Source organism: Dasypus novemcinctus, chromosome 6, assembly GCF_030445035.2.
Source record: "Dasypus novemcinctus isolate mDasNov1 chromosome 6, mDasNov1.1.hap2, whole genome shotgun sequence".
Classification (NCBI taxonomy): domain Eukaryota; kingdom Metazoa; phylum Chordata; class Mammalia; order Cingulata; family Dasypodidae; genus Dasypus; species Dasypus novemcinctus.
The window spans coordinates 66,536,553-66,561,768 of record NC_080678.1 but is presented as its reverse complement, the minus strand read 5'-3'; the positions used below and the strand labels follow the sequence as shown (position 1 = coordinate 66,561,768).

The window sequence follows — 25,216 nt, the reverse complement described above, 5'->3', positions numbered from 1 at the left end:
CTTTTTGGTTATCAATACTAAATAATCTTGAGAGTCATCTCTTAACATAGAAAGAACTATAACTGAAATCAAAAGTCTAGGATTCACATTCTACCTTTGTTATTTACAAGTTTTGTGAACTTGCCCAACTCATTAACGTCTTTGATCCTGTACTTTTTCTTCTGTAAATTGAAAATAATATCACATATTTCCTGTGAAGATGCAATAATTTATGTGAGAATGCTTTGTAAACTCTTAACACTCTTATTTGAATAGAACTGGAGATAATTCTGAGATGAGACAAGGAAAAAAAGAGATGAGAGGAGAAAATGCATGTAAAAACAAAAAAAAAGACAGGAAGTTAAAAAGAAAATAACAAACCAACAACTACACGTGATATAGAGCATTGCAGTAGCACCAAAATTGCCTCAGGGGATTTCCTATTCCTTTCCCACCCTGTTAGTCCTTCAAGAAGTTAGACAAAACAGTTGTACCATGCAGATTGTTTCTCATGGTTTTGCTAGAAACTTCATGGAATCTTGTTTCTGTTTTCATGCTTTCAGTTGTTAATGAAAAAAAATTTGCAGCTACTAGATCATGAAAAAAGATATTTTCTTAAATTTTAGTATAGTACTGTGTTTTGCTTTACTCTGCTTTATATTTAACAAAATAATAACGCTTCTTTCATTTGTATAATCTTACACTATCATCAACAACATGAAGTATGTAAATATTTTGAGCATGCTAAAAATGTCCTTGGTAAAAGCCACAGAGGAATCTTGCCTAATTGCTTGGAACTGCTTGAAATGTTGCATTGTGGAACACCTGGTAGTTATTTTCATGATCTTTACCTCAAAGAATTAAGGAACTATAGAAAATCTACATATATTTTTGTAAATTATTAATAATAAAAAATAGATTATTAGCTGTAGCCTCTTAAAATTAACTATTTCTAGCCAGTGTGACCTCTTGTAATGAACTCCACATTTTTATAAAAAGTTGATTTCCTTTTATTTATTATACAGATACCAACATCAAGCGTTACAGATTATCTGTCATAGATCTCAGGTTTACAAATGCCAGACCCTCGACCTGTGACACGCAGGGTTTATGAGAATCAGTTGTCCTAAATAAAGCTTCCCAGAATTGAAAAAGTAAATCCAGTTATTATGCTGTCTACTTTATGATTTATATATTCACACATACATCTACATATACAGTATATGTAAATATTGACTTTGTTTTTCAGGGTGAACCTAACTATTCCAGATAGAACATATCTATTTTAATTACTTCTAGTGAAGATAGAGTGAAGATACAATCTTATTAGTCACGTAAATATCTAATTTATAGGCATGATTTTATTCTAGCCCTTCAGATTTTTTTGGATGGATATTAGAACATACTTTCTCTTCACCATTATCATTTGCTTTTTATCATTAATGTAAAACAAAAAGAACAAAACAGCTCTCTTTACCATCTGTAATATTAACTAATCTGTAACCTTTTCTTCTATAGAATTAAAAAATATATAGAAGTAAGCTGGGATTATGGATGAGGAAGGAAGCTTATGAAATAGTAGTCTTGGAAGATGGAAGCTTATGAAATAGTAGTCTTGGAGGATAGAAAAGTGAATAGATTTGAGAAATACAGTATGATAGTTCAGCAGCTTTACAGGCTAGCTAGAGGTTAGTGATCATCATTGAGTGTGTTTACCAGCTACGCCACACGGAGCAACAGGTTATTTTAATTTGTGATAAAATCAATATGTAATAAATAGATGTTCTTGTTAATATTTAACTGCAGGCTGACGTTTGGTGTGATCTGAGGGCTGGGGAATAATCAGTATTAAACACCTAACTGAGTTGCGACTACATCTTTTTATTTTTTCGTTTTTAATTTAAACTTGTCTTATATGGATGAATAAAGGTAGTCTCTGGAGAATTATATTTTTAAAAACTGAATATTGAACATAAACCTGGATCTATCTACTAGTGACCCAACACATTTGACCTATTATATTAGCAGTGGCATGCATGTTGAGTATTTATGTACTGGTAAATTTAATACATGCTTAGTGAGTACCAAATTTGCTAAATATAATTCTAAACAGAAGCTCTGTAGAGGTAGGGATTTTTAATCTGTTTTGTTTCGATTTGATTCTACTTTCTCTGTTTTCAAAGCCATTGTGTTAAATTCTGTCATTTTGGTTAAGAGTCTTTGGGTGCAAGTTATAGAAATAAACAAATTAGATTAAACAAAAAGGAAGATTTTATTTTAAGGATACAGGAGTATCTTGTGAAAGCCAAGGAGGGCTGAACAGCTGGGTCCAAGAAAATGAAAATGAAAATCTGTGATAACCCAGGTAGATCTCTCTTTGCCATGTCCATTTCATTTCCTTAATCCCGCCTCTTCTCTCTGCCTTCTTTCTGCTCTGCACATCACATCCCCATTCCCACCTCACATACTCCCCCAGGGATTTACATGTTAGAATACCAGGTACCCACCAAGAATAATAGTTATCTCTAAGTCTCAGTTCCATCAGGCCAGCAAGACTGGCTAAGCTTGGATCAGATATTCATCTCTGTTCCAGTGGCTATAGCCAAGGGGCTGATGGTCCCATGTTATGATTATGGCTCCAAAGGGACCAATCCAGTGAGTCTAAGGATAGCTCTAGAGTTGGGTAGATACCACAGAGAAACATTGACATTCCACTTATTCAAATGTTTAAAAACTTTTTTTTGTCTATAATATGTAATAAAAAAATATATTTCACATTGCAATTCAACGTATATAAAATTGAGATGAAACCATATGACAATACTTATGTGTGAAATAGTCTATTTTCTCTTTCATTCAAAAATCCCAATAGGTCGAACTCACACTCTAGTTATGGTTTGTAACCTACAAATTGAAAAATACTGTTCTACTCTATACCCAGAGAGCCAGAGCTGAAATAATGTTCTTTGTTATAAATCTGTTCCATTGCTTTATAAGTGAAGCTGCCCTGTGGGAAATGTCTTTGATCATTTAAGTAACTGAATCTTAAGGTTGATCTACCTTTAATTAAGCTCTATTCTAGAGAATTTGCTAAAACTTTTTTGTCCCAGAGTGGTTGTAGTATTCAGATTTATTTTTAGTGGGAACACCCTGTAAAAAGAAAAAAAAACCAGTAAAGAGCTTAGTGCTCAGATCACGCCCCCATTTTCTGATTTATCTCATTTATAAGTACTTTTATGCTATGCTGCTAGATGCATAGAATCATATTCTTTCTTATGAACTCTATGTGTAACAGATATTCCACACCAATCTAAATACTAATAGGGTGGTATATGGGAATCCTGTATTTTATGCATGATTGTTTTATAAACCTACAACTTCTCTAATAAAGTGGGTGTCAGAATTCTACATGTTTCAAGCAGGTTTCGAGGGTTTTTAAAATAAATTGAAGCTAAAAATGAAAATCACGTATTCTTTTCACCTAAAACAAAAAACGCTGAGTTCAGAGAACTAAAAGGAAACACCAAACCAGGCCTTAAATTAAGGTTTCATTTCTGAAGGTTAACAATAATCTGCAGACATTTGGTAATTCGTAGCGTCTGCAGTACATCAAGTGCCTGAAATTGAGGTAAAGGAAAATATATTTGGCCTACTGAAGTAGATGTCAAATAAAACCCATAATACTCAGGCCTGTTTACGTAGAGTAATGACTTTAGGGGAAGAATGACTCAATTTATTATGGTGTGAGGAAGGTCAAGTCCAAAGTCCCAGTGGGAAGTAGGAATGGGAAGGGCAAACAGTCATTCAGCAAACATTTATTATATTCCTACTGTGTATAGAATTCATGCTTGTAATTCCCAAGAAGAGGAGGAAGTAAGGGATTTTATATTCTGGCTTTCAAAATCTAGTTTATGCCATCTCTTTGTATCACTTAGAAACATTTTTGTTTGTTTGTTTTAATTGTTATTAATAACTGCCAAATTGACAAGAAGAAAATAACCCTACACTGAGGTATAAATGCTGGATAGTTGCCTAAGCTCACTCAATATCTTTATTCTCCTATGTGTAACTTCACCTCAGTAAGATCTATGGGATCCTCTTGAGCAGGGGTTCTTAACAAGGGGTCCTTGAACTTGAATTGAAATTCAAAACATTATTTTTGTGGGGACGTGTTGGTGCGGGTATGATGTATTTATTAAATAATACACAGTAGAGTGTAGACTTAGTAAGGGGTCCATGGTTTTCACCTGACTGGCAAGGGGATCCCTGTAACAAAAAAAGGTTAAGGAACCCTGCTATCTAGAGAGAATGGGTCTCTTTCCTTCCATTTTGCTCAAGGTAACTGGAGGTGGGAGGATCTGAAAGGGACTGTCCTGCATCTCATTTCAGTTATCTTTTAAAGCAAGAAGCTTGGGTGGATTCCAGCTTCTCAGTCAGGATGTTCCTTCCACCTTTCACTGCCAGCAGTTTCATGTCTATGTCCAGACCTTTTTATTTTCTCTTATCCTGTTGAAAATGTCTGTCTGTGAGAGCCTTTAACTATGCAGCTCCTTTTTGTATGCTAGTACTGTGCTCTTGAACTGCATTTTCTTTTTTTGTCAGATTTGGGCTTAATTTCCTTAGTTCCCTCCAGCCATATCCTTCCCCCAATCTTCCTTTGACGAACAGATAAAATGTTATATCTTCTCTTTATCATTTGGATTGATTTGCCTTTCTTATCTTATACCTCTGTTGTATACTCTGTGGAAAGGATTTATTCCTGTTACCAATTTTAAATTAATAAGCTTTTAAGAAAAATATTGTACTAAGATACTTAGAAAAAAGTTTACTAAGAAACGTACAGAAATATGACTTAAATAATATTCAAAAGGAGAATGTATTTCTGGAGCAAATTTTGAAATCTCATGGCCTTCTTGATGTCTTTGGTAATGCTATATCTGTCACACATATATATATTTTGTTACATGTTAAATGGTAAATAACCCACTTCCTGCCAGAGTGATATTTATACTTGTTATGAATTTGTTGATCAGCCAGTTTTTTTTAGGTGGAATAATAATAATTGTTGAATCTGGATTTGTTTTAACTTCTTTCTCTGTTTTTAGAATTTCCTCATTTTGGTTTTCCCTGGCATTTACCTTAGTAGTAAAATGTTTGCCTATTACTAACTAAGATTTTTCTTCAATAACAGATTTATACCTAAAACTGGAAGATGTGACACATAAATTCAATAAGCCCTGTATAATGGATGTAAAGATAGGGCAGAAAAGCTATGATCCTTTTGCTTCATCTGAGAAGATTCAGCAACAGGTCAGCAAGTACCCATTGATGGAAGAGATTGGGTTTTTGGTGCTTGGCATGAGGGTAAGAGTAATTATTAGTATACTATACACATTTCTCTTTACACGTTATTCTCTTAACAATTAAAGATGTCCTTTTAAGTTTAGCTGCAAAAAGGTTAACATTAAACATGATATTATTTATGATTTTCCCATGAGAAAAGGGCTAAGTTTATATATTAAGTAATTTTCCTATTTTTTAAAATAAAAAAGGGAAGTTGAAATTTAAGTCATTGTCTTAGTTTACAAGGTCTGCTATAATATATATATACCAAAAAATTGGTTGGTTTAAACAACAGAAATTTATGGCCTCATGATTTCAGAGTCCAGAAGTCCAACACCAAGGTCTTGATGGGCCATGCTTTGTCCCGGGGTCTGTAGACTTCTGGTGCTTTCTTGCTGGCATCTTGTGGTTCAGTTGGCTTGCATCTCTACTTCAACCACATTGTGATCTGTGTTTATTCTCTGGCTTATTCTGGTGTCTGACCCCATCCAAATTTCTTCCACTTCAGATCCCTCCTGAAGGACGGTCAAGCCTTTAAATAAAATATCCATTCATATCTATATAGACTGTCAAGTTGACCAAGAACATAATTTTTAATATATTTTTTTATCATGTTTAACCAGTAGTAGAAGGGGTTTTCTACTATGATTTATGAATTCTTTATTTTTAAGCAATTATACTGTGTTTTCTTGATACTGAGATGCTGTAGAATGTTAAGATTTACCATTTAATTATGAGATTTATTGAAGTAAATGCTATGCTAAGTAGATGTAGAAATAGAATATGACCTGAGGGAACAAAGGAGTCAAGAGCGGTTGAAGGGGAAAGGTGGATTTTTTAAAATTAATTGGTGAATAAATCAAGAAGCAGAACATAGTGCTCGCTTCGGCAGCACATATACTAAAATTGGAACGATACAGAGAAGATTAGCATGGCCCCTGCGCAAGGATGACACGCAAATTCGTGAAGCGTTCCATATTTTTCCATGCCGCTGATGACAACAGAAGCGGACAAAGAAACAAGACGCAGCAAATAGACACCAAGAACAGACAACCAGGGGAGGGGGGGAAATTAAATAAATAAATAAATCTTTAAAAAAAAAAAAAAAAAAAAAAAAAAAAAGAAGCAGAACATATTTATGAAATAGCTAAGAGTTTATATAAGGTGACTAGAATATGCTATATATGGGTGCAGACTTGAAAGAAGTTAATATATCAGCAAGTTGCTTTGGAACTCATTGTTTTTTAAAAAATAGTATCCTTATGGGTTAACAGTTATATACATTTTTGTTTAATTTTCCAGTGTTTTATTGACTCTATGCTATGTAATTATAGGGATTCATTATTATCTCTATTTACCAAAAATAACTGAAATATAATATGTAAAAATTTACCTGAAAAAGTTTTTTTAATGTAATACAAAATTTTAGATGTCCCAGTACATTTTGCAAATAACTAAAATTTTTGACAAGGAAATATTTACCCTTTAGAGAGAGGTAACCTTTCCTAATCATTGTGGAAAGGATATTTTTATCATGTTGTTTAAAAATCAGACACTTTCTATCTTTGTTTTTTGTTTGTTTTTTAGGAGGAGGTACCGGGGATTGAACCCAGGACCTCATACATGCAAAACAGGTGCTCAACCACTGAAGCTACACACACTTCCTTATGCATTTCTTTTTCCTTTATAATAGTGACAATAACATTTCAAACTTTCTTTCTCATAAATTGATCTTATATGAAACAAACTTTGTTAAAGATGTTTGAATTGTTTGTTCCTGACATAAATTCACAAAAAACAAACCAGTCTCTAGGGTGATGATTTATGCTAGGAGAGCTGAAGCTTATTTAATTTTTTATTTTGAAATAATTTCAAACTTTATAGGACAGTAGCAAAAACAATACAAACCCCATAGAGAGAACTCCAAAATATCCAAACCCCAGATACTCAGAGCTACCAATTCCAGCATTTTGTCACCTTTGCTGTATCATTCCATCCATCTATCATCTATTTATCTATCTACCTATCCATCCATCTTCCAAACATTTGAGAACAGGTAGCACATATCATACTCTTTGAACACAAAATACTTCCTTTGGTCACCTTAAGTGCAGTCACCAAGTTCAGGAAATTCAGTGTTGATATAAAGCTTACATTCTATCTTCCAATTTTTTCTTAGGTCCCAATAAAGTCCCTTTGAGCCATTTCTCTTTCATTCTTAAATCTGATCCAGAATGATGTATTATATTTATTTGTCACTATCTCTTTAATTTCTGTTTCTTTTTTAATTGTAGAAACATATATACAATATCATTCTTTCCATCCCAAACTCTCCCAAGCATACCATTCAGTGGGATTAATCATATTCACAATGTTGCAGTATCTCACCACCATCCATTACTATCATTTTCCCTTCACCCCAAACAGAAACCCTACATTAACTTGCATTAACTTGCTGTATTAGTTAGCTAAAGGTGTGCTGATGCAAAGTACCCCTTTTATAAAGGGTATTTATTTGGAGTAGAAACTTCTGTGTTCTTCTCTGTGCCTTTATTTCCTGGGACTACAGCATCAAAAGCTAAAACTCTCTCCTCTACAAGTGTCATTTCTCTGTGAGTCCCTGCCAGCTCCAATCTGCTGTTGAAACCCTTTTAGGAATTTTAAATTTCTGTTTTTTTCAGCTCTCTTTGGTTCCTTTTCATGATTTCCATATCTCTATTGATATTCTGTTTGTATTCATTTTACTGTTTTCCCAATTTCCTTTAGTTCTTTTTCTGTGATTTTATTTACCTATTTGAACATATTTAGGATTTCTTTTTTTTTAATCTTTGTCTGGTATGTCCCAGTTCTGGTCTTCCTCCTTGAATGCTTTAATCTTCTCTGCCTCAGCCATTGCTTCCTGTTTTATAATCTTAGGTTGAAACCTGGGACACTTGGGTGCTTTTAGTGTATTGTCACTGTAATTTAGCCTCTGAGGTATCTGTTCTATGAGCTTGTATCCAGGAATGTAACTCCACCTCCCCTCCCCCATGACTCCCTCATTTGCTTGTTGTTTTTTCTTGTTGTTTTTTCTTGTCTGCTCCTTTTTTTTTTTTCTCATCTGTTCATTGTTTGTTTCTCTTCTTTAAGAGGCACCAGAAACCTGTGGGAGGCTGGTGCTCAATTGCTTGAGACATATTCACTCCCCCAGGAATGTAACTTTTGATTTACAAATGTTTTTGCTACTGTCCAAGTCTAGGCAATGAATAGAGATTGGAGAAACTCAGATCTCATTCCATTCCATCTTCAGGTACCAAAGTAGACATAAACAGAGGAATTAAGAATATCAACAGAGGGGAGGATGTGGTTAGGTGGTCGAGTGCCTGCTTACCACATGGGTTTGGTTCCCAGTGCCTCCTAAAAACAAAAAAGACAAAGAACAAGCAAACAAATGAGAAAACCAACTCAGGGGAGCCTATGTGACTCAGTGATTGAGCATTAGCTTCCCACTTAGAAGGTCCCAGGTTGAATCTCTAGTCCTGGTACCTCAAAAAAAAAAAAAAAAAAATCGACAAAGGAGGTTCACTGAAACTATTTATATTCTATATGTGAAATTTCATTTTGCTCAAACAATGTACCCTGAGTAATAGAATGGTGAGAATTTTTATTTTGAGAATCCTCTTTTAAACATTGAGTGTATGAGTATATAAGGTTTCTTAAAACAAGATTTAATATACTGAGCTTTTCTTATAAAATAATTTATCCTAAAATAAAATGTAATTTTTGGTGTTTATAAAGTATCTTCAATTCATAGTAATATTTTGTTCAAGATGAATTATCTCTTAAATAGGCTGTTTGTATATTTGTGTTTAGAAGATGGTTGTATTTGAAGGGTTTGAGATAGATAGTAATTAGGTAATGTGATAATTCTATACTTGACTTTGTGAAGAACTGCAAACTGTTTTCCACAGTGGCTGTATCATTTTACATTCCTAAACAATGCATGAAATTACCTCTTTTACTGTATTCTCACCAACATTTGTTATTTTTCTACTGTAGTTGTTTAGATAATGGTCATTCTACTGGATGTAAAATGGTATGTCATTGTGGTTTTGATTTGCATTGTCCTAATGGCTAATGATGTCAAGCATCTTTCCGTGTGCTTATTGGCCATTTGTATATCTTTGGTGAAATGTCCATTCAGTTCTTGGTCCCATTTTTTACTGGGCTGTCCATATTTTTGTTGTTGCATTGTGGCAATTCTTTACTAAACCATTATCAGACATATGGCTTCTAAATATTTTCTCCCATCTTTTCACTTTCTGATAATGTCCTTTTTAATTTTAATGGATTCCCACTTGTATAGTTTTTTCTTCTCTTGCTTGTGCTTTTGATGTCAAGTCTAAGAATCCATTGCCTAATACAAGGTCTTAAAGATATTCTCCTATGTTTTCTCCTAGGAGTTTTTTAGTTTTCATTCCTATATTTTGGTTGTTGATCCATTTGAGTTAATTTTGTCGACAGTATGAAGTAGAGATTCAATTTCATTGTTTTGCATGTGGATATAGAGTTCTTCCAGCACCATTTTAAAGAGACTTCTTTCTCCATTGAGTGGTCTTGGCACCCTTGTCAAAAATGAATTTGCCAAAGATGTAAGGACTAATTTTATTCAATTATTTCTGAACTCTAACTTCCATTCCGTTGGTCTATAGGTCTGTCCTTGTGTCAATACCACTGTTGTTGATTTCCCCTCATGAACTACTTAAAATTTTTTTTATTCTAGTAAGATATATACAACTCAAAATTTGCCCTTTTAACCATTTTTAAGTCTACAACACTGTTTTGATTATCATAGCATTGTAATAAGTTTTGAAATTGAGAAGTGTGAGTCTTCCAACTTTGTTCTTTTTCAGCATGGTTTGGCTCTTTGATGCCCTTGCCTTTCCATATAAATTTGATGACTTTTCCATTTCTGTGAAAAAGACTTCTGAATTTTTATTGGGATTGTGTTGAATCTGTACATTGCTTTAGGTAGTATTGACATCTTAATATTTAATTTTCCAATCCATGAACACAGACTATATTTCCACTCATCTAGATTGTTATTAATTTCTTTCAACAATGTTTTGTAGTTTTCTGCATGCATGACCTTTATATCCTTGGTTAGATTTATTCCTAGATAATTGATTCTTTTAGTTGTAAATGGGATCATTTTCTTGATCGTCTTTTCATATTGTTCATTGCTGGTGTATAGAAATACCACTCCTTTTTTGTGCTGATTTGTATCCTCCCACTTTGCTGAATTCATTTATTAGCTCTGATAGCATTCTTGTAGATTCTTTGGGATTTTCTATATGTAGAAATAGGTGATATTTGATTAGGTAAAGTTTTATTTCTTTCCTTCCCTACCTCCCTTTCTTCCTTTCCTAATTGCTCTGGTAATATGTTGAAAGAAGTGGTAAAAGTGGGCATCCTCATCTTTTTCCTGATCTTAAGGGGGAAAGTGTTACTCTTTTACTGTTGAGTATGTTAGTTGTGGCTTTTTTTTCTTTTCTTTCTTTTTTTTGGTAAGTGAAGAGTTATTAAGAAACAAGAAGAGAACACAATCTGAGGCATAGGTGCATGCATGCTGAAGAGTGAGACACACTCATGTGGACCCTGGTTAGGCTTTTTAAGGACTTTCCTCCTCCCCCTTCCTAATGTTGGTGAGGTACCCTAGCTGTTTGTTGTTCTGATTGGTTGCCTTATGATTCCTGCCTCTTAGCTCTCAGGGGACCAATGGGAGGCCTGTGTGGAGTTATCTGGGGCTTCCCCTTGGCCCCAGAAAGAGTTCCAAATGGGATCTTGTGGCTGGGGTCTCACGCGGTCTTTCTAGCTTTGTTCTTTATAGGAGCCTTACCCTCAGGAGGTTTCTGAGTGGGGTCTCATGGCCATGTTCTCTGCCAGGTCTCTGCTGCCTTCCCTCTTTCCCTATTCTAACCTACCTCAACTTCCCCTCAGAGAGTTTACATCCTTATTCTTAAGGAGGAGCTGAAGGGCGATGGCAATTCTTTTGTAGGTGCTTCCTGCTGGTTAGGGCGAGTAGGCCTTGCCTGGCAGAATGTAAAACCCTCTGGCTGTTCTATTGAGTTTGAGGGAAGAGGGGTCCAGCATCATGGTTGGAACTAAATGAAATCCCCTCATGACCTTGTTCTGTTAAGGTGTTGATTCGGGAAGAAATAAACTTAGTTAGAATTTAAGATGCATGTTCCTGCTTAAAAGATGAAGATAGTGGTAATCAGGCCTCAAACCAGGAGTGAAATGTGACATACTGGACCATGGGAGCAAGAATGGGCAGGTGCCTTCAGAGGCTGTATCCTCCCAAAGTTGATGGTAAACAGCATTCTTCCTTGAGTTATTTTATGCTGTTGGTTAACTCTAGAGAGAAATTATACCAAACCTGCTGGGTTGATATAAACTGCCAACCCCAGTTCCCACAATGGTGGTTATGCTTAGGACAGCTAGGAGAGGTATGGAGAGAGACACTGCCCTAGATGTGAACTCACAAAGATAGTATAGGCAACCAGACAAGCACATGGCAAGCAAAATAAAGGTAGTACTTAAGATAGACTTTCTTTCATCTTATAAGCATGTTCATTAACTACTTAGAAAATGAGTTAGGTTTACTAAGACTTCTAATATGTTCAGTATCCCTCTGCATATGATCTAGAATAGAAGCGATATTATATTCATCAGGCATGTAGGTACAGTACTTAATACTATTCAATGCACAGTTTCTCTTCGAGCTGCAGTTAAGAGATCTAAGCTACAGGTATGTAATAATATACATGTTGTCTCTTCATGGCAGCAGGCCATAATGACAATTATGTTTAAGTTCTACTCACATTACTCTGGTAATTATTGCTCCACTTGGTATGTCCTTCACACAGCCAGGGTGCTGCAACACTTTTGATCCTAGAGAGGGGCAAGGAAGGTAGTCTTCAGTGTTTAACCAGCCTGGTACATACTGCCCTTTGGCACTATGAGATCAGACCCTGTCTGGAGGCAATGTCCATTGTAAATCTAGCCATATTGAGCTATAACTGGCTACTGTAGGAGCCCAAAACTGTAACATACTCTCCATCCACTTCAGGAGCATAACCAGAGATGTAGTACATACATTTGTTGTACTGTATACACTGTTGTACTAGCCAATAACTCAAATGGAGAGACACCATGCAGTGTACTGAGACATGGTTTAAATATTCAAGAGAGTTTGACAATATTGAAGTCTATCTCTTAATTTTTACACACTTTCTAAATACTTCCAATGCAGTTTATAACATACTAAAGGAACTTAACAATTTTAGTACTTTATGTTTTACTTCTACACTTTTGCCATGATTACATTAGCAGGTATTTTACTTTAGCAGTACAGGAAAAATTACTTTCTACATTATTTTATGAAGACCTAAGATCCTCAGTGGAATCAAGGTTAACTTTCCCTTACCACCACTTTAACATGCAGATTGAGGTGGCCTCTGAGAGGTTTCCCTGTTACAAAGTTACTTTTTGCTATCAATGTCAATTTAGGTTTCTATTTAATAATGGCTTTCTGGAATTAGCCATTTGAGTACTTCAGATTAGACATTGCTTTTACAAACATCTTATAATTAACTCTAACCACATATAGTAATTACTTTACCTTTAAATAAGCTTATTAAATTACAATTAGCGACCAATGAAATTTTCCTTTATCCATTTAAAAGTCTTATTTTACATTCTGTTCTGTGAAAATGAGTCATTTCACTTTAGGACAGATTTATATATCATTAAACACAAACTTGCAATTTTTATTTTAAAGATTTAATACATAATAATGTTAATTTATTGTATTAGTATCCTATAAACCTAGGGAGATTACATCCAAGCTAAATAATTGTTTTTAATCATAATTTAGAAAAGATCTTTCCATAGTTTTAAAGGACTTCTCCTAATTACTGAAATTTGACGATAGGATTTTTACCCACCCTTATTATAAGGCTGTTAAAATGTTTAAATTGGGGAATTACAGGACAGCTATGATTTTTAATCCCCTGGCCTAGTAAGTGCTCATTTAATTTTTAACAATTTGAAAAGAAGTCTTTTAAGAATTTTCATTTCTTAATTTAACATTACCATCCTAATGTATGAAGTTACACACTGAGCAAATAGGCAGATAAATTAAACACAAAAACAACTCACTAAATTTACTTAGAATTTTCATTCTCTTACAAAATAAGTTTAGCTGTAAAATAACATTCAGAAGGTCTCTTTGAAGGCTTTTCTGATTATTCTAATTTGCAATGTGACCATGCAGTTTTGCACAAGAACTTCATTCCATTTAATTATTGGCTTATAACCAAATTGTCCCCAATGTTTTTAAAGTACAATCTATAACATTTTCCTTTACTTTGGAGCTCTGCTTATTTTCCATTTTGACTTTGACAGACCTTGAATAAGCAACACTAATTCCAGAATACTTTCACTGAGGCCATTGAAGTCTCAGGGAAAACTGTTTTTTTTTTTTTCCTCATGACCTGCTGCTTTCAGAATTCTTGATGCTCAAGGTGAGAGGTCCCCCATTCCCCAGTCCTCGGAGATTATAGGACTCTAGCAGCTGCTGGACTGGAAGAATGGATGTCCGACCCCGAGTTACAAGGATTCCCACCATGCAGCTATTTATTCAAAGGTCATGGGGTCCCTCTGGGCTCTTGCCCATAGAGGTAAATTGGAGTCCACACCTGGATAATAATGAGAGAAAGCTGGGCTATTAATACCAGTGGAAGGACAGGAGACAATGGTGTCGCAAATTTGCCTTTTCCTGAGCCATTGGAGGCAGAAATTGCCTTACTACAAACAAAAGTATAGAGTAGCATCACAAAGGATGAGGCCAGTCCTTAAATAACCATGAGGAAAGACAAACTCAGTTTAGAATTACCATCACAATAGTAGATCCAGGGGAGAAGCTAGACTCAAAATAACTATATTCAAAGGTAAGTTCAGTTTATAATTACTATTACTATAGCAAGCACAAGTAAGGATGAGACTAGACTTGAAGTAATCATAGACAAAGTAATTTAGTATCAGATTACCATCACAATCGTAGGTCTAGTGAGCAAATATGCTTAAGCAGTTGTGGGCCTGCCCCTTTCTAGTTCCCTGTACCTACCTAATTTTAAAAAAAGACAAATTAAATACCAACTGAGGGAAGCCAGTGTGGCTCACCAGTTAATAAGCGCCGACTTCCCACACACAAAGTCCAGGGTTCAATACCGGGCCCCTGGTACCTCAAAAAATAAAAATAGGAAGCAGATATGGCTCAATGGATAGAGCTTCTGCCTACCATGTAGGAGGTCCACGGTTTGATACCCAGGGCCTCCTGGCCCATGTGGCAAGCTGGACCACATGGAGTGCTGCTGCATGCAAGGAGTATCGCCCCACACAAGGAGTGTAGCCCCGTGCAGTAGAGCAGACCACCCAGGAGTGGTGCTGCCCACATGGAGAGCTGATGCAGCAAGATGATTCAACAGTACAAGACGCAGTGAACTAGGGAGCTGAGGTGGAGTAAGAGAATGAGTGCCTCTTTCCCACTCCAGAAGATCCAAGGATGGCTTCCTGGCACTATCTAATGAGAATACAACAGACGCAGAAGAACACACAGCGAATGGACACAGAGACCAGACAATGGGGCAGGGGGGTGGGGAATAAGAAAAAAATAAAAATTAAAAATAGTAGTTCTGGGCTAAATCCACACATTACAGCAATGTCAGATATCATCTTTTTACTGTTTTATAATATGAAGCCATTTATGTAATGATTTTGTTTTAACTCTGAGTTACAGTTTCTAGTAAGTTTTCACATTAAAACAAATTGGGATTACCAGAAAGATGGAGGACTAGAAAGGCACAGGACTCTCTTCTCCAGAAAAATAGCTAGAGGACAGGCTGAAACAGCCTGGAAAAAGATCTTCTGGGATTTAGGACATCAGGCGAAGGCTGGACACTGCCCAGAGAAGAGGGGGACAAAGGAGGGGAATCGACAGAACTGTGAGTTGAAACCAGTGGCTGCTGCTCTTGTCACGCTCCCCCACACTGAAGATAATTTAGAATACTCAGGCTTCTGGGTCTGCACCTACAAAAGGGTGGGATCCACCACCCCAGAAAAAGGGAGGGAAAGGGTCACAGCCTAAGGTTGACTCAGCTTCTGACCCACAGATTTGGTCTCCTGTGTCCCACCAGCCCTTCCAGGCCAGATGGGGCCATGCCATTGTTTTAGCCTTGGGAGCTGGCAAAGGGCTAAGGATATACCACCCTCCCAATCTCCTTCTCTACTAACCAGGACTGATTGTTGAGGACTCAGAGGGGAGTGGAAATATTTCCTACTCAGGAAAAGCGTGGGGGCTGCCAGAGAAGGCCTGAGAACTGTCTCTGAGAAAGATTGAATCACAAGGCTCTTAACCTCCAGGCAGGAAGCTCTAGCACATTGATCCCACCTGTGTTCCAACAAACACCGCCCCCCCCACCCCCACCCAGGCATTGAAATGAGAGGGCTGCCAAAGAATGCCATCTGCTGGCAGACCAAGGAAGTGCATGTGAGAAAATAAAAATGAGAGGCTTTTTCTGGCCTTTATAGCCTCCCTCCCCAAGGCCCTAGGAATTGGGTCTGCAACCAATTATGGGTCCAGAACCCAGTTTTGAGCAACTAGCAGGAACAATCCTCATGATCCACGTTGAGCCAAGAATCAAACAGGAGCAGTAATACACAGCCTCCTGCCACTAAATCCCTACGAGAGAAAGAAATTGAGCATCCAAGTAAACTACAAATAATCAGATGCCTAGACATCAGCAAAAAATTATGAACCATACTAAGAAAAGGGAAGACATGGCCCAAGAAAAGGTATATTATCAGAGCCCCAGAAGAGACACAGGAATTGAGAGAACTAAGTAGCAAGATGTGCACAAATTATCAAAATTAATGAGTTGAAAGGCAATATGGCTAAAGAGATAAATGACATCAAGAAGACATTGAGTGAGCACTAAGAAGAATTTGAAATCCTGAACAGAAAAGTAGTAAAGTTCATGGGAATGAAAGATAAAATAGGGTGAGATCAAAATATTTCAGGGGGAGCAGATGTAGCTCAAGCAATTGGGCGCCCACCTCCCACATGGGAGGTCCTGGGTTCAGTTCCCAGTGCTTCTGAAAAAAGATGAATAGACAATGAGCAGGCATATGAGGGAGCCATCTCAGGGTGGGGGCAGTGTTGGAATAAAAAAATAAATATAGTAATTTAAGGTAACAATACAAAAGTAAAAAATAGAGAAATAAAAATTTTTAAACACATTAGAGGCATATAACAGCAGACTCAAAATGATAGAAGGAAGAATAATTGATAGAGAGCATAGAACAGCTGAAATTGAAGGGAGAAAACAATGGAAAAAATTGAGCAGGGGCTCAGAGTTGAATGACAACACAAAATGCAACAGCATATGTGTCATGGGGGTTTCAGAAGGAGAAAAGAGGAGAGAAGGGACAGAAAGTATTTGAGGAAATAATAGCTGAAAATTTCCCAACTCTCACAAAAATAATGAACTTATATGTCCAAGAAGCACAGTATACCCCAATCAGAATAAACACAAATAGATTTACTCCAAGACACATACTACTCAGAATGTCAAATTTAAAAGATAAAGAGAAAATTCTAAGAGCAGCAAGGGAGAAGCAAACCATCACACAAAAGTGATGCCATGTAAAACTTAGCATGGATTTCTCATCAGAAGCCATGGAGGCAAGAAGACAGTGGTTTGATATAATCAGGTTGCTGAAAGATAAAAACTACCAGCCGAGAATTTTTTATCCAGCAAAATTGTCCTTCAGATATGAAGGTGAGTATAAAATATTCACAAACTAAAAGAGTTTGCAATAAAGAATCCACCTTTGCAAGAAATATTAAATGAACCTTAGAACCTGAAAGAAAAAGACAGGAGAGAGAGGCCTGGAGGAGAGTATAGAAAAAAGAATAGTAGAAAGGATAACCAAAAAATAAAAAGACAGACAAAAAAAAACAAAAAATGATATATGAAAAAAACAAAGAATAAAGTAGGGCAAGTAAATAATGCATTTACAGTAATATCATTGAAGGTGAATGGACTAAACTCCCCAATAAAAAGACACGGATTAACAGAATGGATAAAAAATAAATTAAAAAAAAGACCTCACCCGTATGCTGCTTACCAGAAACCCACCTTAGACCCAGGGATACAAACTGGCTGAAAGTGAAAGGTTGGAAAAAGATACTCCATGCCTTTAGTAACCAAAAAAGAGCATGGGTAGCTATGCTACAGACTAAATGTAAAAAAAATTATAAGAGATATAGAATGCCACCATTATTAATAAAAGGGACAATCCAGGAAAATATAACCATCATATAAATATCTGTCATCTAACCAGGGTGCCCCAAAATACATAAGACTAATTCTGGGAAAACTGCAGGGAGAAAAGAACATCTCTACAAGAATCATTAGAGAATTCAACACCCTACTCATGTCATTAGATAGAACAACTTCACAGAAGATCAACAAGGAGACATAGAACATCAACGAGTTAGACCTTATAGACATATACAGAATGCTGCATCCATACTCAGTGGGTTATGCATTCTACTCAAGTGCCCATGTGAATAGACCACATGTTAAGGCACAATGCAGCTCTCAATAAATATACAAAGATTGAAATTTTACAATGTACCTTCTGAGATCATAATGGAATGAAACTGGAAATCAATAATAGACAGGAAAAAAGTAAATTTGCAAATGCGTGGAGGCTAAACAACACACTACTAAATAATCAGTGGATCAAAGAAGAAATTTCAAGTGAAATCAGTAGGTAAATTGAGACAAATGAAAATGAAAACACAACATATCAAAACTTAAGGGATGGGAATCGGACTTGGCCCAGTGGTTGGGGCGTCCGTCTACCACATGGGAGGTCCACAGTTCAAACCCCGGGCCTCCTTGACCCGTGTGCAGCTGGCCCACGCACAGTGCTGATGCGTGCAGGGAGTGCCCTACCATGCAGGGGTGTCTCCGCATAGGGGAGCCCCACGCGCAGGGAGTGTGCCTCATAAGGAGAGCTGCCCAGTGCGAAAGAAAGTGCAGCCTGCTGAGGAATGGCGCTGCACACATGGAGAGCTGACGCAGCAAGATGACACAACAAAAAGAAACACAGATTCCTGTGCCGCCGACAACAACAGAAGCGGACAAAGAAGAACACACAGTGAATAGACGCAGAGAACAGACAACTGGGGTGGGGAGGAAGGAGAAAGAAAGAAATAAAATAAATCTTTTAAAAAAAAAACTTAAGGGATACAGCAAAGGCAGTGCTGAGAGGGAAATTCATAGCCCTAAATGCCTATAATTAAAAAAAAGCACTAAACTCAAAGATTTAACTGAACAACTACAGAAACTAAAAAAAGAACATCAAATCAATCCCAAAACAAGCAGAAGGAAAGAAATAATAAAGATTAGAGCAGAAATAAGGGAAACTGAGAACGAGAAAACAGTAGAGAAAATCAAACAAAATCAGAAGTTGGTTCTTTAGGAAGATCAATAAATTGACACACCTCTAGTTAGACTAACAAAGACAAAAAGAGAGAAGATGCAAATAAATACATCAGAAATAAAATGGGAAGTTATGGCTCTCCCTGAGAAATAAAAAGGAGCATACAAGGATAGAATGAGAAACTATGTGCCAACAAACTAGACAACCTAGATGAATTGGACAAAGTCCTAGAAATGCACAGCCTTCACTGATGCTACAGGAAATACAAGAACTTAACAAACCAATGACATTTAAAGAGATTGAATTTGTCATAAAAAAATCTCCCAGCAAAGAAAAATCTAGGACCAGATGGCTTCATGGGTGAATTCTAGCACGCATTTTGAGAAGAATCAACACCAATCCTGTTTAAACTCTCCAGAATTTGAAAAGGAGGGAAAATTACTCAACATATTTTATGTAGCCAGCATCACCCAAATACCAAAGCCAGGTAAAGATACTACAAGAAATAAAATTACAGACCAATCTAACTAATGAACATAGATGCAAAATGTTCAACAAAATATTTACAAATAGAATCCAACAGCATATCAAAAAAATTATGCACCATGACCAAGTGGGATTTATTCCTGATGTGCAGGGCTGGTTTAACATAAGAAAATCAATCAACATAATACATCACATTAACAAGTTTAAGGGAAAAAACCACATGATCATTTCAGTCGACACAAAAAAGGTATTGGACAAAACCCAGAATCTTTTTTTTGATAAAAACACTTCAAAAGATAGGAATAGAAGGAAAATTTCTCAATATTATAAAGCACACATATGAAAAATTCCCAGCCAGCCACATTCTCAATGGCGAAATGTTGAAAGATTTCTCTCTCAGATTGGGAGCATGACAAGGATGCCCATTGTCACCATTGTTATTCAATATTATACTAAAAGTTCTAGCTAGGGTGATTAGACAAGAAAAAAAATTAAAGGCATCCAAACAGGAAAAGAGGAAGAAAACTTTATTTGTGGATGACATAATCCTGTATTTAGAAAATTCAGAAGAATCCATGAAAAAGCTACTTGAGCTAATGAATGAGTTCAGTAGAGTGGAAGGATACAAGATCAATGTTCAAAAATCACTAATGTTTTGGTACACTGGTACTAAACAATCTGAGGCAGAAATTGGGGGAAATTCCATTTACAGTAGCAACAAAAATACTCAAAATCTTAGAAATTAATTTAACCAAAGAACTACAGGACCTCTATGCAGAAAGCTGCAAAACAACGCTAAAAGAAATCATTGGAGACAAATGCAAAGACATTCTATGTTCATGGATTGGAAGAATAAATATCATGAAGGTGTCAGTTCTACCCACACTGATTTATAGATTCAAAGCATTACCAATCAAAATTCCAACAGCCTTCTTTATGGATTTAGAAAAGGCAATTACCAAATTCATTTGAAAGGGAAAATGCACCCAAATAGCCAAAAGCATTCTAAAAAAGAAGAGTGACATGGGAGGAATTTCACTGCCTGACCTTGAAACATATTACAAAGCTACAGTGGTCAAAACAGCACGGTACTGGCATAAAGATAGACACATTGATCAGTGGAATGGAATTGAGAATCTGAAAATAAACCCTCACCTATACGGTCAACTGGCTTTTGACAGACCTACCAAGTCCATGTTTTTGTTTTGTTTTTATATATATATAAACATATATACATATATATACATATATATATATAAACATATATATATACATATATATATAAACATATATATATATGTATGTATGTGTGTGTGTGTGTGTTTTAAAATATATTTTTTATTTCTCTCCCCTTCTCTCCCCCTCCTCCCCCTGTTGTCTGCTCTCTGTGTCCATTTGCTCTGTGTTCTGTGTCTGCTTGCGTTCTTGTCAGCAGCACTGGGAATCTGTATCTCTTTTTGTTGTGTCAGCTCTCTGTGTGCAGCTCTCCTGGGCAGGCTGTGCTTTTTTCATGTGGGGTGGCTCTCCTTGCAGGGCACACTCCTTGCGCGTGGGGTTCCCTTACGCGGGGGACACCCCTACACAGGGGACACCCCTGTGTGGCACCACCCTCCTTGCATGCATCAGCACTGTGTGTGGGCCAGCTCACCACATGGGTCAGGAGGCCTTGGTTTGAATGCTGGACCTCCTATATGGTAGGTGGGTGCTCTATCAGTTGAGCCAAATATACTTCCCCCAAGTCCATGTTAACAGTACAAAACAGCCTCTTCAGCAAATGGTGCTGGGAGAACTGGATATCTATAACCAAAAGAATGAAAGAGGACCCCTATCTCATTCCCTGTACAAGAATCAACCCAAAATGAATCAAAGACCTAAATATAAAAGCCAGGACCATAAAACTACTAGAAGAAAATGTAGGGAAACATCTTCAAGACCTTCTGGTAGGTGTTGGTTTCTTGGACCTTATACCCAAATCACACGCAACAACAAAAAAATACATAAATGGAACCTCTTCAAAATTAAACACTTTTGTACCTCCCAGTACTCTCTCAAAAGGGTAAAAAAGGTATCTAACTCAGTAGGAGAAAATATTTGGAAATCGTATGTCCAATAAGGTTTTTTTTTCCTCTTATTTCTCCCCTTCTCCCCCCTCCCCAACCCCAGTTGTCTGTTCTCTCTGTCCATTTGCTGTGTGTTCTTCTGTGTCTGTTGTATTCTCATTAGGTGGCTCTGGGAACCCATCCTGGGACCTTCCAGAGTGGGAGAGAGGCGACCATTTTCTTGCTCCACCTCAGCTCCCTAGTTTGCTGTGTCTCATATTGTCTCTTCTCTGCATCTCTCTTTTGTTGCATCATCTTGCTGCGTCAGCTCTCGGTGTGGGCTGAACCACTCCTGGGTGGTCAGCCCTCCTGCACAGGGCTGCTCTCCATATGGGCCAGCTCACCACACAGACCAGAAGGTCCTGGGTATCGAACCCTGGACCTCCTATATTGTAGGCGGAAGCTCTATCTGTTGAGCCATATCCACTTCCCCAATAAGATTTTAATATCCAGAAATATAAAGAGATGTTACAAATCAATAATAAAAAGACAACCCGATTTTAAAATGGGCAAAAGACTTAAATAGACATTTTTCCAAAGAAGATATACAAATGGCAAAAAAACACATGAAAAACTGCTCAACATCACTAATGTTTAGGGAAATGCATATCAAAACTACAGTGAGATATCATTTCATACCTATCAGAACGGCCACTATTAAAAAGACAGAACTGCAAGTGTTGGAGAGGATGTGGAAAGATAGGAACACTTATTCACTGTTGGTGTCAATGTAGAATGTTACAGCCACTGTTCCTAAAGGAGTTGATTATAGATTTGCCACGTGTCTCTGCAGTATCACTACTGGGTATAAACCCAGAAGAACTTGATAGCCATGACACAAATAGACATCTGCACACCTATGTTCATTGCTTTAGTAACGATTGTCAAAAGTTGGGAACAATGCGTGTGTCCATTAACCAATGACTGGATAAACTTTGGTGTATTCACACAATGGAATACTATGCAGCTGTAAGAATAAATGAAGTCATAAAGCATCTGACAACATGGATGAACCTGGAGGACATTATGTTGAGTGAAGCAAGCCAGGCACAAAAGGATAAATACTGTATGATTGCATTACTATGAACCAAATATACTGTGTAACATATGATTCAAAAAAATTTTTATACATATCCTGTCATTTAATTGAAGAATGTGTTTTTATTCAACTCTTTTCCTTTTATTTTTAATTATTTGTATTTTCTATTAAATCTATAAAGTTTTAAGAAACTGTACACTTTTTATTAACTAAACAACTAAAACAATTTTATTAGTAACAATGCTGCTAAGTTTTCCTGCTTTTCCAGCAGCCAAACTAATTCTACCTGTGATTTCTTTTATACATCAAATTTAATTGCAAGATAGTATTGACATTTAAAGACTCATTTTTAGGTTACTTTCACTGTCATCCAATTTGTAATATGCAATCCCCAAACTGATTTCCTAGGTACACGCGTACTGACAAAGGTAAACACAGATTTAAACACAAAGAATACAGATTTTAAAAGGTAAACACAATGTTAAGCACAGCTTAGAAGATAGAAGAGAAGTTTACACACAGCATAGGGAAAGACCTTATGGAAACCATTCTTTAGGAACTTTTTAATCTGAATTGAAGAGGGTTCCTTATTCTATAGAAGAGAGGTTTAGTAAATGGCCTCGATTTTGCTTCCCCATTTACTCTGCTTATTAGGCACAACTGAAGCTAGAGAGGTCTGAAGTGCAGGCTAGGACTGAATAATTGGCTCCCATGTTAATTAAGAAATAAAGACTCTTACCTTGGAGCAGATGTGGCTAAAACAGTTGAGCGCCCCCCTCCCACATGGAAGGTCCTGGTTTCAGTTCCCTGTGCCTTCTAAGGAAAACAATCAAACAGACAAGAGGGCCAATACAGGGGAGTCAGTGTGGCTCAGTGGTTGAGTGCTGGCTTCCCACATACATGGTCCAGGTTCAATCCCTGGTCCTGGTATCTCAAAAAAATCTTTTCTGCCATGTCGGGTCCCTGAGGCTTCCTCTGGTTGATGCTTCATGCTTGGCTTCAGGCCCCTTTAGTCCTCTCCTGGGGTGATGACCCTTGCAGGTGGTGAGGCAGCATGGGGCAGGTGGAGCCTTGATTCAGGTATCCCTGAAGAGACAGTGCCTTTAACAGCAGCAGTTAAAAGGCAAGCCTACTTCTGGACCCTATGCCTGCCCCCCGTCACCTGCTCTGTCATGGTAGCAGGGTCTCAATTGTTGAAAACTGAGAAAGATGTTTCCAGAGTGAATGGAAGTTTGTAGACTCAGAGCAGACTGCTGTCCACCAGCTTTCCTTGAAATAAGGATAGGTTCTAGGTTCTGCCTCTTAGTAATTTCCGTCAGATCTGCTTGTCCTCTCCTCTTTTCTTACACAGGTTTAACTAGAATTCAAGGTCCCATGCAGAGACCATTCTTGGCCATACTGCGGCCACATGGTGTGGCAGAAAGAGATTAGCCTCTTCCTTTTTAGACCATCAGTAGGTAAGGTGTTCCAATTCCTGAGAAGAGACCCCAGTGAGGATTCTGCTGAAATGCTAGAGAAGCCATGCCCAGTGTTCTAGGGAGTAATGGAAAAAAGTGCTGGATCCAATCCAGCATCCCAGATCCCGGCCTGACTGAACTTTTACCCTCCAAACCAAAGGGCCCAAGCTGCTTAAGTCTTGGGGGACATTTCGAGTTGCTCTCTGATTCCCGGTGTCCTGCAAATGGCAGAGACCATGCGCCCGGGTGTCACCTGGATGAGCTAAGACTTGGGCGATGTCCAGACCTAGGTTCCAGTCCAAAGCTACCAAAGCCCCCCAAAGGGGGCTAGTTTGAAACCTTTCTTTCTCCTGCAGAGGTCTCAGAAAGAGACCTTACAGACCACTCTCTGAGAGACCACTGCCAGGGACCAAGTTTGCAGTTAAACTGGACATTAAGAGGCATGATAGAAGCAGAGACTGATCTGTGGCTTATAGGCAAACAGCCTCAGGGGCCCCGAAGATAATGGATTAAGAGGAACTTCAGGGCCTCCCTGGGACTTCGTAAGGAACAAACCTCTGGGCACAGCCCAACGTGAGAGTTTCAGAGGACTCACTAATAAAAGAGGGCATAGACAGGCTTTAATCAAAAACTCATCAGTCTTCGGCAGGGGTTGGGAACATTACTTGCCTCCTTGTCTCCTGGCTTGGCTCACCAAATATGTTAGCAGAAGGCTGTGGGTTCTGGGCTTCTAGGTTCGTGGCTTATGTTGCATAAAAGAATTTAAGAACATGCCATAGGTTAGGCAAGGGAGTAAAGAGTTTATTAAGAAACAAGAAAAGTGTACAGAATTTGAGATGTAGATGTGGGCATGCAGCAGGGTAAGAAGTACCTGTGGCTTTTTCATGTATGCTGTTAAACATGTCGAGGACGTTTTCTTCTAATCCTAGTTTTCCAAGTGCTTTTTTTTTTTTTAATTTTTATTGATTTTGTAAAAATATTACATTAAAAAAAAAATTATATGAGGTCCCATTCAACCCCACCACCCCCACCCCACCACTCCCCCCCCAGCAACACTCACTCCCTTCATCATGACACATCCATTGCATTTGGTAAGTACATCTCTGGGCATCTCTGCACCTCATGGTCAATGGTCCACATCATGGCCCATACTCTCCCACATTCCATCCAGTGGGCCCTGGGAGGATTTACAATGTCCGGTGATTGCCCCTGAAGCACCATCCAGGGCAACTCCCAAGTCCCAAAGGTGCCTCCAC

General features: G+C 37.5%; 1 protein-coding gene and 1 non-coding gene across 5 annotated transcripts in view; both read left to right on the top strand.

The window, feature by feature from the left end:
* The window catches only part of IPMK (inositol polyphosphate multikinase), an 84,934-nt gene that overhangs the window by 42,773 nt on the left and 16,945 nt on the right, over positions 1 to 25,216 (top strand). For 2 of the 4 annotated variants that reach the window (XM_023583020.3, XM_023583019.2), the window contains exon 4: positions 5,171 to 5,343. In XM_023583020.3, the coding sequence (XP_023438788.2) occupies positions 5,171 to 5,343 (173 nt within the window). The remainder of the gene's footprint in view (positions 1 to 5,170; positions 5,344 to 25,216) is intronic. The other 2 variants (XM_058298877.2, XM_023583021.3) reach the window with 1 other exon arrangement.
* Positions 6,199 to 6,305, top strand: LOC131279067 (U6 spliceosomal RNA). The gene has a single exon (XR_009186399.1). It is a non-coding gene; the product is annotated as a U6 spliceosomal RNA (small nuclear RNA).